The sequence below is a fragment of the Clytia hemisphaerica genome, unplaced genomic scaffold (assembly GCF_902728285.1).
Source record: "Clytia hemisphaerica strain Z4C2 unplaced genomic scaffold, Clytia hemisphaerica genome assembly, whole genome shotgun sequence".
In the NCBI taxonomy this organism is placed as follows: domain Eukaryota; kingdom Metazoa; phylum Cnidaria; class Hydrozoa; order Leptothecata; family Clytiidae; genus Clytia; species Clytia hemisphaerica.
This window is the reverse complement of record NW_027103528.1, coordinates 3447769-3460960: the sequence shown is the minus strand read 5'-3', so window position 1 is coordinate 3460960 and position 13192 is coordinate 3447769. Positions and strand designations below refer to the sequence as shown.

At 36.4% G+C, this 13192-nt stretch overlaps 1 protein-coding gene across 1 annotated transcript; it reads right to left on the bottom strand.

Annotated features, from left to right (window-relative positions):
- Positions 1-34: 34 nt before the first annotated feature.
- Positions 35-1568, bottom strand: LOC136799584 (lipoyl amidotransferase LIPT1, mitochondrial-like). Its single transcript, XM_067056305.1, has one exon. It carries the CDS (start codon positions 1204-1206, stop codon positions 112-114), a length of 1095 nt encoding a protein of 364 aa, XP_066912406.1. The 5' UTR covers positions 1207-1568; the 3' UTR covers positions 35-111.
- Between the last annotated feature and the right edge of the window lie 11624 nt (positions 1569-13192).

The window sequence follows — 13192 nt, the reverse complement described above, 5'->3', positions numbered from 1 at the left end:
TTCAACCAAAAACAAAACCAAAAAGAACAAATAGTAAAACTTAACCGTTTGGCATAATTTTTTTTCTAAAGTAAGTATATACAAAAATAAAGCATTTAAAAAAATAAGATATCAATCCATCATGTTAGCATCTTCAAACCAGTTCGACAGTTGTAAACAAATAGGCAGATATTTTGAATTTGCAGACAGCTCTAGCAAAATAGGAAGGATGCTGCTCTCACGGAATTCACTTCCACATAACTTCGTCATAACATGCGAAATACTTTTATTATCATTTTGCTTAATGAGCTCAAAGTCGCAAATATTTCCTTTATGTATTATTAATTTGACACTGACTTTTTGGACATTATCATAAATCAACTCTCGTTGAATTGAGAACTTAGGAGATTTTCCGAAAGTCCATTGCCAACTTTGTAGTTCCTTTGCTTGATCGGAAACTTGATCAATAAACGTTGGATCCAGTATATGTAAACTTGGCATTACAATTGTCTTTGAATACTGTTTGAAAAAACTTGATGAAAACGAGTCAACAATTTTATCAAAATCAAAATCATTCCTTATGAAAAGGTTTCTTGTGTTTGATTTTACACTTTCAGTTGCATTGGTTGAAATGTTTAGTCCAAAGGGATTTTTGAGCAAACCCCTCAAGTTGGCCAAGTTGGAGTCACAAAGCAATGTGCAATGATGATAGCACGTTTTCAATCCAAGTTTTGCTGCAGTTCCCGAGACTTTGTATTGATTTTCTAAAAGGATATCATCTTTATTATTTCGTTCCAAACATATTCCAAAATCTTGTTTCAGTGTATTAATAATGAATTCAAGGTTTTTTTTACGGTCATAATTGGCTTTACTTGTGAAAAAAGTAAAGTTTACATTTCCAAGGTCATGATACACACTTCCACCGCCAGACATCCGTCGACAAAGATGAATTTTCTTCTCCTTCAATTGTTTCAAATTGACCTCCTTCCATGGATTTTGATGCCTGCCAATTATAACTGAGCTTCTGTTGCGCCATATAAACAAGGTCTTTTGGTTATCAAGAAATGCTTCATTTTCATAGATAAAATTTTCGTACGCCAAATTTTTAAAAGGACAATTTGATTTAGAAACAATGACTTTTGCATTGAAAGGCTGAATGTGAAGATTTCTACATGACAAATAATCAAATCTGAAAATGATTTTGGCAACTGATTTATTTCTAAGCATCTGAAAGATACAACTAATAAAATGTTAATTATTAGTCCAACATACTTTGTTTGTTACAGTCTTTTAGTGAACCCTTGTTGACAGACTTTATTAATTTTAGAAACTCAGAAAGACAAGCAAAATTATTTTACTATAAAGACTCTTTAACAAGTTCTGAAAGCTATCTCAAATTGAAACAAATATATGATATGAAGGGTGGGATTTTACAGCCACCCGTTGTGCAAAGCACTGAGAGGCCATGGGTGCCAAAAAGAAGAGCCGTTTGAAATGCAACAATCTCATTATTGGTGGTGGAATGCATGTGTTAGCCTCCACTGATGCAAGTTACCCAATCTCACGGTAGGAGTTTAAGTTTAGACTGCCTTTAGTTAGTTAAGATCTAGAAAAATTAGAAGCCATCTGTCATTGTTGTAGAAAAGACAATCGCACGTAGGGGGAAAAACAGAGAGTTGCAAACTTAACTTCACTCGAATAAAAGTCGAATAACTTGTATATGTAATCACATGATAACGAGTGCAATTCGAATATAATTGCACGAGTGATTTTTTTGTTATTAATTTTATAAAATTCAAAACAAAAAAATCACGAGTGCAATTTTCGAATTGTACGAGTTATCATGTGATTACGAGCTAATCGCACAATGGCTTTCACTACTTTATCCCAGTTAGGAAAGTAAATTACAGAAATTACACTGAGAGTTTTATATTTTTCTCTTCTCTTTATGTCTTTCTTTTATTGTTGTTTATTGATTTCCCTTCTCACAAAATAAATTTCGAATGCAATTAAAACGTTCGATGCAAAAAAATGTAAGAAAAACATTAAAATCAATTTTGTAAACATCGGCGCGGCATTGGAGAGTGTGATTATCGATTAATTGCTCTCTACAGGATGCAATTAACGATTAATTGCTCTCTTTGAAGGCGTGTCAAATAAGAAAAAATAACCCATCGTGCGATTAGCCTTCTTACCTGTCTTTAAGAATATAAATAAAAGTAATCACGGAAAAGGATGCGAAAAAAAAAGACATAAGTGTGAGAACAGAGTTAATCAAACTCGTTAGAAAAAGTACCATTAGAAGTCATAAAAAATCAACCTGAATAAATGCAATCGAAATTCCAGAGAACTTCATAATTCCCCAAACAACATTACATTACTATAGACCTTTTCGCCTTTCCATCCGCCATCTTGAATTGTATGCAAAAATACAGGAACGAAAATCCCGTGGTTGGATTTAGTTGGAAAGTATGCAAAACATATGCAAGTTTACACAAAGATTTTTAAAAAAGACAACAAAGCATCTTATAAATAAATATTATAATCATTAGAACAATGAAAGATGGAATTTTTTAATCCAAAAAAAGAAATATTTACAGAATAACAAAAGCCTTTTAGAAATTTGTTCTTAAAGACATAGCATATTTTGTTTTCATGCCATTAAAAAACTCCACAAAGATGGAGTATACACATCAAACTTTCAAAACACGCAAACTGAAAGCAGTAATTATGACGTCACACATCATCAATGATTTGATAATTTGGCGGCTCTATTCCCTGGAGAATAATTTACCGTCAGCCGAATAAGGATTATTTTTTACCTTCGCGGGTGATTTTTCAGTTTGAGTTAATGTCTAATGTTATGGTCTTTTGAAGTGCTTGTTCTAAGAGATGAGTGGATATAATTGTTTTTAGTTTTCGAGAGAAGCAAAATTTAATCTTTCTTCTACAAGATTACACTTTAATATAATTCCAATTATGCATGTAAGTTTTATATTTATACTTTCTTTTTGCATATGTTTTGCATACTTTCTAAGGGAATTTCACCATGGCATTTCAGCCACCATAATTTTTGCATACAATTCAATATGGCGGATGGAAAGGCGAAAAGGTCTATGTCAAACTCCCATCACATAAATTTTACAATTATGTCAGAGTAGACTACGCTTGCCACCGAAGAGGTTTATTTGGAAAGGGTAATTATATTTTATTGTTCGTTTCTTTTTTAAAGATTCGCCGGGTTGGAAAAGTATGAATTTCTTTGTACATATTTTACCTACCCCAAATATTTAGGAGGCTGAGTTTTAGACGAATCGTCAAGTTGAAACGAACGATAAATGTATCAAGGTCTGTTTTATTTACCCCCTGGTGACTTACCAAAAGAGACTTAACTCGATGTCACAATCAAATTATTGAAAGTTTGTCTCGGCCTTTTTATAATGAGCGAGACATACGTTCTCTGATTACGCAATTTTCATATTGACATTTTCGAGGCATTTTGATGTAACTGACTGACCGAAACTGCAATGACATAAATTATTGTGGAAGTGAACGCTTAAGACGATTGTTTGGGAAATCAAAAAGACAACTTTTGTAAAGATGTTGAGTTTTGTTTATATGGCACATTGTGATGGACTGATCATCATCGAGCAGCGGGTAGCAACTCCAGAAGATTTTTCAAGTTTTAATTTTTTTTTCAAAATCTATCCTATCTTGTAGAGCTTTGAAAAAGAAAGAAAATGAGGGGTCATAGGCCTCCAGAGGATTAGTGGTTGTAAAGATATTCAAATTTTAGGGTCAAAAATTTGACTAAAAATGTCAAAAAAAGTTAGGAAAATAGCTTGGAAAAATTCGAAAAATGTGTCAAAAAAGAAAAAAAAGAAATTTTCCAGTCATGCTTCTTAAATTTTGCATATCTCTTTTTCTAGTGTAGCTAGAGACCTCAAATTTGGAGGAAGAATTCTTTGACAGTGTAGACCTAACTCTTCATACAAAAATTACGGGAAACGCATATTTGGACTTTGTACCCTATGCTGCACTCAAGCACTTGGGCCAAAATCCCGCAAAGGCGGGACAAAAATCAGTTTTTTGAAGTTTGCAAAAAAACGCCACATAGAAGATCTTCCAAATTCAGTATGTGAATAGAGCAGTAAAAAATACAACTTTTCTATTTTTCCTTTTTTTTGCAAAAGTTCTAGTAATGAAAATAAAGGGATAATGATAATTGAATACTATCCATTGATGATCCGCGGCACTATCGTAAAGCTAGAATCGCTTCGCGTACTCTTCGCTTGAGAAAATGATTGACAGATTGAAGTTTTTCATCCCCGCAGTGCGCGCCGCGCGGGAGCTCGGGCGCTCTGCGAGAGTTTTCAGCTCAATCCTCGGACCGCGCTAAAATGGTAGACTGAGCTGTGATAGATCATTTCGATGGAAGTTGTTGGAATTTTTTACAAGGCTCTTGACAGAATATTGTTTGTTTTATTGTCAATGATGACAGTGCCGTTATAAATTTTGTTAGATCTGACAAATTGATGTTTGTAAGTGCACTTTATAGTTTTGATTCCCATTGAAGAATCATATTCTGGTTTTCATGTTATTAGATGCTGTTTTAGAGCTTTAGAGCTACACTGTTTGATGGTGTTATAATATTATTATATAAAAATATTTGTAATATATTTAGTATATTTATCAAAATAACGAAAGATATATCTTTTTTTTTTAAAAGAAGACATTGCATTGTTTTATTTTTGTTTTTGAAGAAAATAGCTTGGAAAAGGTTGAAATGAGTCAAAAAAGGTGGTAGGACCCATTTTCAAGGGGCCTCTGGAAATGGAGGAACAAAAACTTATGAGTAAAGAATAAGTTTTTCTGAAAGGAGAAACCCCAAATGAAAAGAAAATCCATTTCGGCAGAAATAAAAAATTTTTTTTGGGACATTCCCATGCTAAAGAAGCAAAAAAGTTAAAAAAACTACATGAAAATGAAAGAACTAGAATTAGCGATTGTGAGTTTTGAATTCCTCACCCTTTTTCTGATAAACATACAAAGTTTCAGCCTCCAAATACATTTTCCTCCGTTTCCAGACACATTTGTTCTTTGAAAGCTGCAAATTTTTTTTCTCCCGTCGGCAAACAATTTTCAAAATGTTGCAAAACGTTCGGCATTTTACAAATTTGCCGTCTAGCCCGTGTCCACAGTGTTATATACCGCTGGAAAGCTAAGATCACACGACCCTGCCGGTGCACCCGACAGTCGGGTGCTGTCGGGTGTTTTGTCGAGTGCTGAAATTTCTAAATTTGCAAAAACACCCGACAATAGCGCACCCAACAGTCGGGTGCTAAAATTCCTAACTTTGTTACATGTCGGGTGCTGTTAAAAGCGCCCAAGATAAAAAAAAGTCCGAAAAATGGCAATTTTGATGATGTCAGCATTATTAATGACAGTAAAAAATTAAAACGTCGACGAGCTCATCATGTAGCCCTGATCATAGGCTTTCAGCAGAAAAGTATATGGTTTAGTAGTATGTTTAAGTAGCACCCGACAAAAGTGCACCCGACTGTTGGGTGTTTAAATTTCTAACTTCAAACACCCGACAACAGCACCCGACTGTCGGGTGCACCGGCAGGGTCGTAAGATCACGGGCTTTCATTTAGTAAAAACCGGAACGCTTTAGCATACATAGAAAAGAAGTTCCAAGGGTTCAAAGTTCACGGAAAAATGAAACATTTGGTTTGACGTCAACGAAAGTTGCATGACTTCTGGAGTCGCTACAGCGGGGACCGGGAGTCTGGAATATTCCATTGAGATTTGATTGCGTTCAGAAAAAATGAATACCATCTCAGCTGTTTAACTTTCCTGAATCTGCAGATATAAATAAGCATGTATATGCTCCATCGTTTGGAGTTTGGCCCCCAATCTGGTGTCTGGTGATGTGTGCATGTGCTTTTCTAAAATTTTCAAACGCAGGAGCTTTGGCTACCATTTCTAAAATTGCCATCATAAACTAGTCGGGTTCAACTACTATGGAAATTCCTTATCCAAAAATTGCGTATGGCCCGACTGACAAAGAAAGCACCAGGGCGTAAGGGCGTAATGGGGTGTTAAATATTTTTGAAAGTTAAACATGGCAGCCTAAGCAGCGCGTGTAGAACGTCGTGTGATGGAGGACGTCTCTCCGGACAAGACCAATCAAGGGACGCCTTTTAAAAGAGTTAGCTAACGGCTCTCAAATCAAGAGCGTACCCTGAGCGGGAAGAAATTTGAACGAACATGCATGGTCAGCATGGTCCTGCTTCTGCATACTCACTGATACATTTTTCTGGATTCTTGGCCTCTGGCATAAGTATGTTTTGTAATTACTGCTCATAGTTTGTTCATATGTATATATTTATGATTACTAGACAGAAAACTGTTAAAAGTATATTAATTCCCACGTCTCAGATGCAATTAAAGTATAAGGCCCTAGGAATAAAAACACAAAAAAGGCAGACTAAGAGGCAAGATGAGAAGTTTTTGAAAGTGGTCGAAATACACTGATCTAGGTACCAAAGGATATGAGCAACAGAGGAAATAGAATAGAGACATAAGTGTGCAGTTAATGGAAACAGTATATTTCGAAACGTAAACAAGAATGCCGAAAATGTATAATAGAACTTGGGATGACATTGGGGATGCATCAAGATATATATATATATAACTGAGAGCCTAACCCGTTTTGACGACGGGTGTCCTGTGTAACCCGTATTTATATATGACGGGGGTTTTACTTAGCCTGTTTTGATGACAGGTGTCGCCTAGCCCCGTTTTGATGACGGAGGTTGATAAGCCCCGTTTTGATGACGGAGACTTATACGCCCCGTATAAGACGGAGGCTAAAAAATAAACAGGGAGGTTGCCCTGGCGAACCTTAACACCGTTGGGACTACAGTGTGCGAACCTAATCCAGATCTAACTGGATCCTTGACCTTAGGGGATGAATCTAAGTAACTGACTACTGACATGCAACGGTTACGGAGTAACCCTACACTAGAACTAAACATATCATGATGCATCCCAAATGACCTAATCTCTGGTTAACAGCCTTGCCCAGGAGGAACCATGAGATCAGGATCCGTCGCAGCAGCAATCACCACGCTTGGATGAGAACGCAGTTGGTAACTAAAAAAAAAGAAAAGGAAGAAGCAGAAAGCAGAACCAAGAATACAGGGGTTAAGGAGAGGGTGGGAGGGAAAGATTGTAGTTGTGATCAATTGAGACTGAGCTGAACTGCGCTGAAAGGGGCTTGACGGTAGGATATATATAGGCGAAGGAAAGAATAACCGGCAGCCGAAATATACTATTTCATAGCCGCCTCGGTGCGGTGGCGGGATGTACTTCATTCGACTTGGAATTAACCTGAGCTAAGGTTTAGCTCCAATTAATTCCCACGTCTCAGATGCAATTAAAGTATAAGGCCCTAGGAATAAAAACACAAAAAAGGCAGACTAAGGAGGCAAGATGAGAAGTTTTTGAAAGTGGTCGAAATACACTGATCTAGGTACCAAAGGATATGAGCAACAGAGGAAATAGAATAGAGACATAAGTGTGCAGTTAATGGAAACAGTATATTTCGAAACGTAAACAAGAATGCCGAAAATGTATAATAGAACTTGGGATGACATTGGGGATGCATCAAGATATATATATATATAACTGAGAGCCTAACCCGTTTTGACGACGGGTGTCCTGTGTAACCCGTATTTATATATGACGGGGGTCTTACTTAGCCTGTTTTGATGACAGGTGTCGCCTAGCCCCGTTTTGATGACGGAGGTTGATAAGCCCCGTTTTGATGACGGAGACTTATACGCCCCGTATAAGACGGAGGCTAAAAAATAAACAGGGAGGTTGCCCTGGCGAACCTTAACACCGTTGGGACTACAGTGTGCGAACCTAATCCAGATCTAACTGGATCCTTGACCTTAGGGGATGAATCTAAGTAACTGACTACTGACATGCAACGGTTACGGAGTAACCCTACACCCCAACGTCACCCAAATCCAAAGAATAACATTAAAAGGAGGGTAAAGAAATTAATCTGAGGAAATTCTAGACACATAATGACATTAGGTAGGTTGCAAATAGTGATGTAAAAATTTTACCTTGGCCAAGTTAGAATTAAACTTAGAAATATCTTGGTCAGAGATTTGAGATACCTAAGATAGCAATCCCTAGACCGTCTACCCATAATGTGTATCATTGAGTCAGACACACATGCGGAGAGGGCAGCGGAGGCTCCACCCATGCAAAAACTTAGGGTATTTAAACAGTGTTCAAGAGGAAGGAGCTTGAGCAGGGTATGGACTTTCCTTCAAGATATAAGTTTGCCATCCATGAATTTCCATATAGTATTGTGAAAAGGAATCTCTACGAAGAAATGTGTCTTAGAAATTGTAGTCTGTAAATTTAAAAAAAAAGGAGTAGGAAGAGTTATAAACAAAGATATAAAAAAAAAAAATTCGGAAAATATGACGGCAACAAAATAGAAAGAGAGAAAATATTCAAAAAGCATCAGCATTGAGAAAATCAGCTAGGAAACTAAATACAATCATGTGGAAAATTGAAGAACTAAATTTGAGTTTTAAGAGAGCTTTAAAAGATCTGAATTTAAGCTGTTGATTCGAGATCTGTACAATGTGATTCAAGTCTCTTGCAGAGATGTGACATGAAACGGAAATAAGACATCCTAATTAAGATTTGGTTTGTAGTGAATGTACGCTGCAAACTAAACTTGGAGATTACAAACGGTTCAAAACATATCATCTGTTAGCCATTAACTTATAATATTTTCATAAATGACTTGAACTTGGTCCTTTGATTATTCAAAAGTATCCATGCTCGAGAAATCTATTGAAATTCATTACTGTCCTTGTCTAGCCACTGACTCTATCAAGTTGAAACAACAATCATTGTTGAGCTACTCAGGAGCCACAAGCATTTAATACAAATTCTGCAAGTATTTGTCTCGAAAGGACAGCACTAAAATTTCGGGTCAAGTTGAACATTTTACAAGAATTTTTGTCATTGGATTGGTCGTTAACTATTCAAACAAAAACTTTTATTATATTTTTCTAAAGAACGCGTCATCTCTATTGTTTTGAATAACCAATTATATGAGCATCTTATAAAAACTTCAACACAACTGAAAATTTCAAAGTACTCCATACCATTACAGTTAGGTTGTGATTCCATTTAAGATACTGGATGACTAAGTCATTTTGTGAAGCCCTTTTCTCCGTCAACTCCTATAGCGAAAATAATTTGACTTATCAAGTATTTCCAAAAAACCTGTTTAGCAATTAGTCACAAAACATTTGGCTGCAAATTGGAGCAGTGAACCTGCTAGTCAAACTTGTCTTCTTATCCCTTATTATAAAGTTTCAACCCATTGTCCCAAAAGGATAGACACTTCGGATAGTAGTCAACGAATATCGATCAATCAAATTTGACACAACACTATAAAATGATTAGTTTCAAAACATTAGCAAAGAATTGATAAATTTATCCTGAATGTCTGGCATTGCTGGTACTACCCTTGCTTAAAAAGGTCAAATGTTGTAACCTCAAATGTAGGATATTAGTTAAACGTTAAGAATAATAAATTCAGGCCATTGAAAATTTTTTAAATAAAAACCGACCAGTCCCCAGAACAATTGAAGAAATGATAGTTAGAGAACAGCCTCCTTTTTGACTTGCTGTCGTTTAAATCAATAATAAAACAAGGAGAGTTGCAGAAAATGTTTGGGTGATTTTGGAACTGCAAAAAGTTTATGACAACATCTCAAAAATCAAAACACATGCAAAATGACACATCAATCCAGTCAAAAATCCACTATAACAAGCATTTAATTTGATCTTATTAAAGCAAAAGACGAAAAGGCTATAAAGACGAAAAGCAAAAACTGGATCACTACCCTTATTCTTCAAGTCACAAGTAACAACACCAATTTGTCATTTCAACTTTGAGAAAGCAGATACGAATATTCAATCGTACCAGGCTTGTATACCACGTACGTGTCAAAATCAAAACAATCATTAAATCTGACATCTTTCTCAAAGAACTTGTCCCATCATATCAAATCCCAAAACAACTTGACAATCGTTTCATAGCTCATTGACCGGTTAATTTATAACAATTATGAATAAAAAATACATAACCATAACACTGGATAACAGGCCCCTACCCTATCCCCAACTCTCAAAAGGCTAAATGAAGCAGCACAACGACCGACAATTACAACTCCAGAAACGATGACAAGTGTCACTCCAGCCACAAATCACTCAGAATGCAGGAAAATCTTTTAAGCCTTGAACAAAATTCTAGTGCCAGAAATTATCTTGGTTCAAGACAGACACGACTCCTCAAAACAAAGCAAAGGAACAACAAAAGCCAGAAGAAGCAAACAATCAAGTCAAAGATTGAATTTAAAATGCCACATATTCAGGTGAATACTGATAAACTTGCCTCAATAACTTTACCAGCCTTTTAAGACTATCTAAATCCAGACGAAAAGAGAAAACAATACAAAGATTCATACCGAAAATTAAAGGAGGGGTGGCAGTGAGAGTTGATGGACGTTTTTACTCGTAGCGAGGCTACCATTATTGTTGTTGATCGCTCCTGTGAGGGCGTTTGAGGCGGTAGCGGGTGAAGAGGTTGTAGTTCGTTCGTTATTTGGATGGACGAAGCCAGCTCGCTGGATGCTTTCGAATACTGTTACCAGGTCCAGGATATTGGTTTCATCGCCTACTGAAGAAACTGGCACTGTTGATGGAATTGTAAAGTTTGGGCGAGCCGTTGGATTCAACGCTGGTTGTTGACACGTGTAGCAGATATAGCGGCAAAGTGGCTGAAATGGTGGGGTCGTTGTTCGTCGTGTTGTTCGTTATTCGGTTATTCAGATGATGAAAGATTGTAGTTGTGATCAATTGAGACTGAGCTGAACTGCGCTGAAAGGGGCTTGACGGTAGGATATATATAGGCGAAGGAAAGAATAACCGGCAGCCGAAATATACTATTTCATAGCCGCCTCGGTGCGGTGGCGGGATGTACTTCATTCGACTTGGAATTAACCTGAGCTAAGGTTTAGCTCCAAATAAAATAATAAAACGGTTTATTATGATACAGCCTTGTTGCTTGGTCATTTTTAGGCGGGCCTTGACTTGTGCTTGTTGTCACAGAGACAGTCAGGTCAGGGTGAGGGAAATCCCTCTATTGCGGTTTACTGTAATACACCTTTCCAGTAATTCAAACTTCTCAGAAAGTCTCAGAAATGGCTCGGGGAAATGTGTGCTCCACCGTTTGTAGAATGTATATAGTTTATCATAATAGGCCGTGAGGCCATGCTTTTTTAAGATACTCACTTCTAGTAAGCAGTCACATTGTTGCTTCCTAACATCCAAGCTCTCAAACATCACAAGCCAAATGAAATTACTTTCGATTTCCCGTAGAAATTATGCGATGAAAAATCCGGGGGTCGAAGAATGAAGACTTTTTATTTCCGAACAAGTTATCTTTACTTATAACGAAATACCGTGAGAGGTCCTAAAGCCGACAGCCCAGCCTAATTCCGACCCCCCAAATAACTGTTACGAAAAAAAATTCCATGTTTACAAACATTCCCTCTCCAAGTTGAACGATAAACTATTGCTAGAACTCTCGAAACAAAACATCTAACAAGATAGCTGTAATGTCAAGATGTCAATTAATGTAATTAAAAAGTGCAAGTTGTAAAAATAATTACCTTTTATTCTGGATCAGTTGCTCATGTTTCAAACGATAACAGTTTTGTAATAAAAGTGACTTATTGTGCGGGAAAAATACGAAACAACTTGGACTGGTTTCCATCAAGAAACAAACAGACTAAATTGTAAAAATGGCGCGAAGTTGAAAAAAGGGCGGGTGCGGTAGCACTAATTTGAATAACAAACATCAACTATCAACGCCCTCTTTACCACCTATAAGTCCGGATGTTTATTTACGAAAGGCCCGCAATCGGACAGCTCTTCATTTAAGTGTACTCTTTGACGACATATATTATCTTTACTAGCAAGGTGTCATGTAATACATAATAATTGTAATATACGACGTCGTCTATTTGTATTCTTATCCTGTAATAATAATATAATGTAATATACGTTGTCTATATGTATCCTTACACAAAGTCCTTGCCCCGCAATCAAGCCAAGTGCCAGTGTAAAGTAATAGAAACCAGGCTTGATTACGTAACGTTTCAAAATGAGCACGCTCGTACACAGACCTCTTTTATATTTTCGTGTGCTTTGGAAAATCAAAACATCTCGTTACTTTTTATGATGCTGTTACTACTGTTGTCATTTATGACGTTGTGCATATTGCAATAAAAATATATGTTTTGTTATAAGAAGCAATTATTGTTATTTGGTTCAATTGGTTCAATGTATCAAATCTCTCAGTTTAGTTGACACTTTGGTATCTTCGTTGCGTCACAGCGAAAGGTTTGTTTTTATTTTAGTTTGTATCTTTGAAAGACCCCATCGGCTTTAGGCTGGGCTGTCGGCTTTAGGACCTCTCACGGTATTACTTTTCAATATATTTGCTAAATATGATGTTTGATTACAAAAATACTTTACACTGTATTTAAAGTTTGAAAAAGTCGATTCTACTATTCTACTTAGCTCTTTGTTTTCATGTCTAACCCTCGTCTTAGGGGCCATCGACTTTCGATTTTCGAAAAAATTGACCCCTCGACCTTAACGGCCATCAAATTCTCTAAAGTTAAAAGATTGTCAACAGCGATGACACTCTAAATTTTCTCTTTCACTTTCATCGTTGTTTCGTCAGCCATCTTTAATTTCGCTACGGCTTCGCTCAGTTTACATTTTAAAAATAACAGAGATAATTTCTAAACTTTTTTCCGAAAGTTGCGCGAATTAATTATCTCCGTAATCATAATCAAAAGAATAGCGGCTTTTGAAAGAAAAAAGACAGACCGTCTGCGAAATTCAAGGGGGCCGTGCGGACCGTCCAAACAAAAGGAACACGAGACATAAAAATAAACATCGGGTCGTTTGTATTGGTTAAAATTATTCTAAAAAATAGCGAAGCGAATACTTTAGGTATGCGACTTTAGCAGATCTTAGTTGATAAAAGGAGGAAAAGAAGTATGGAAAGTAACATTTGTATGGAATA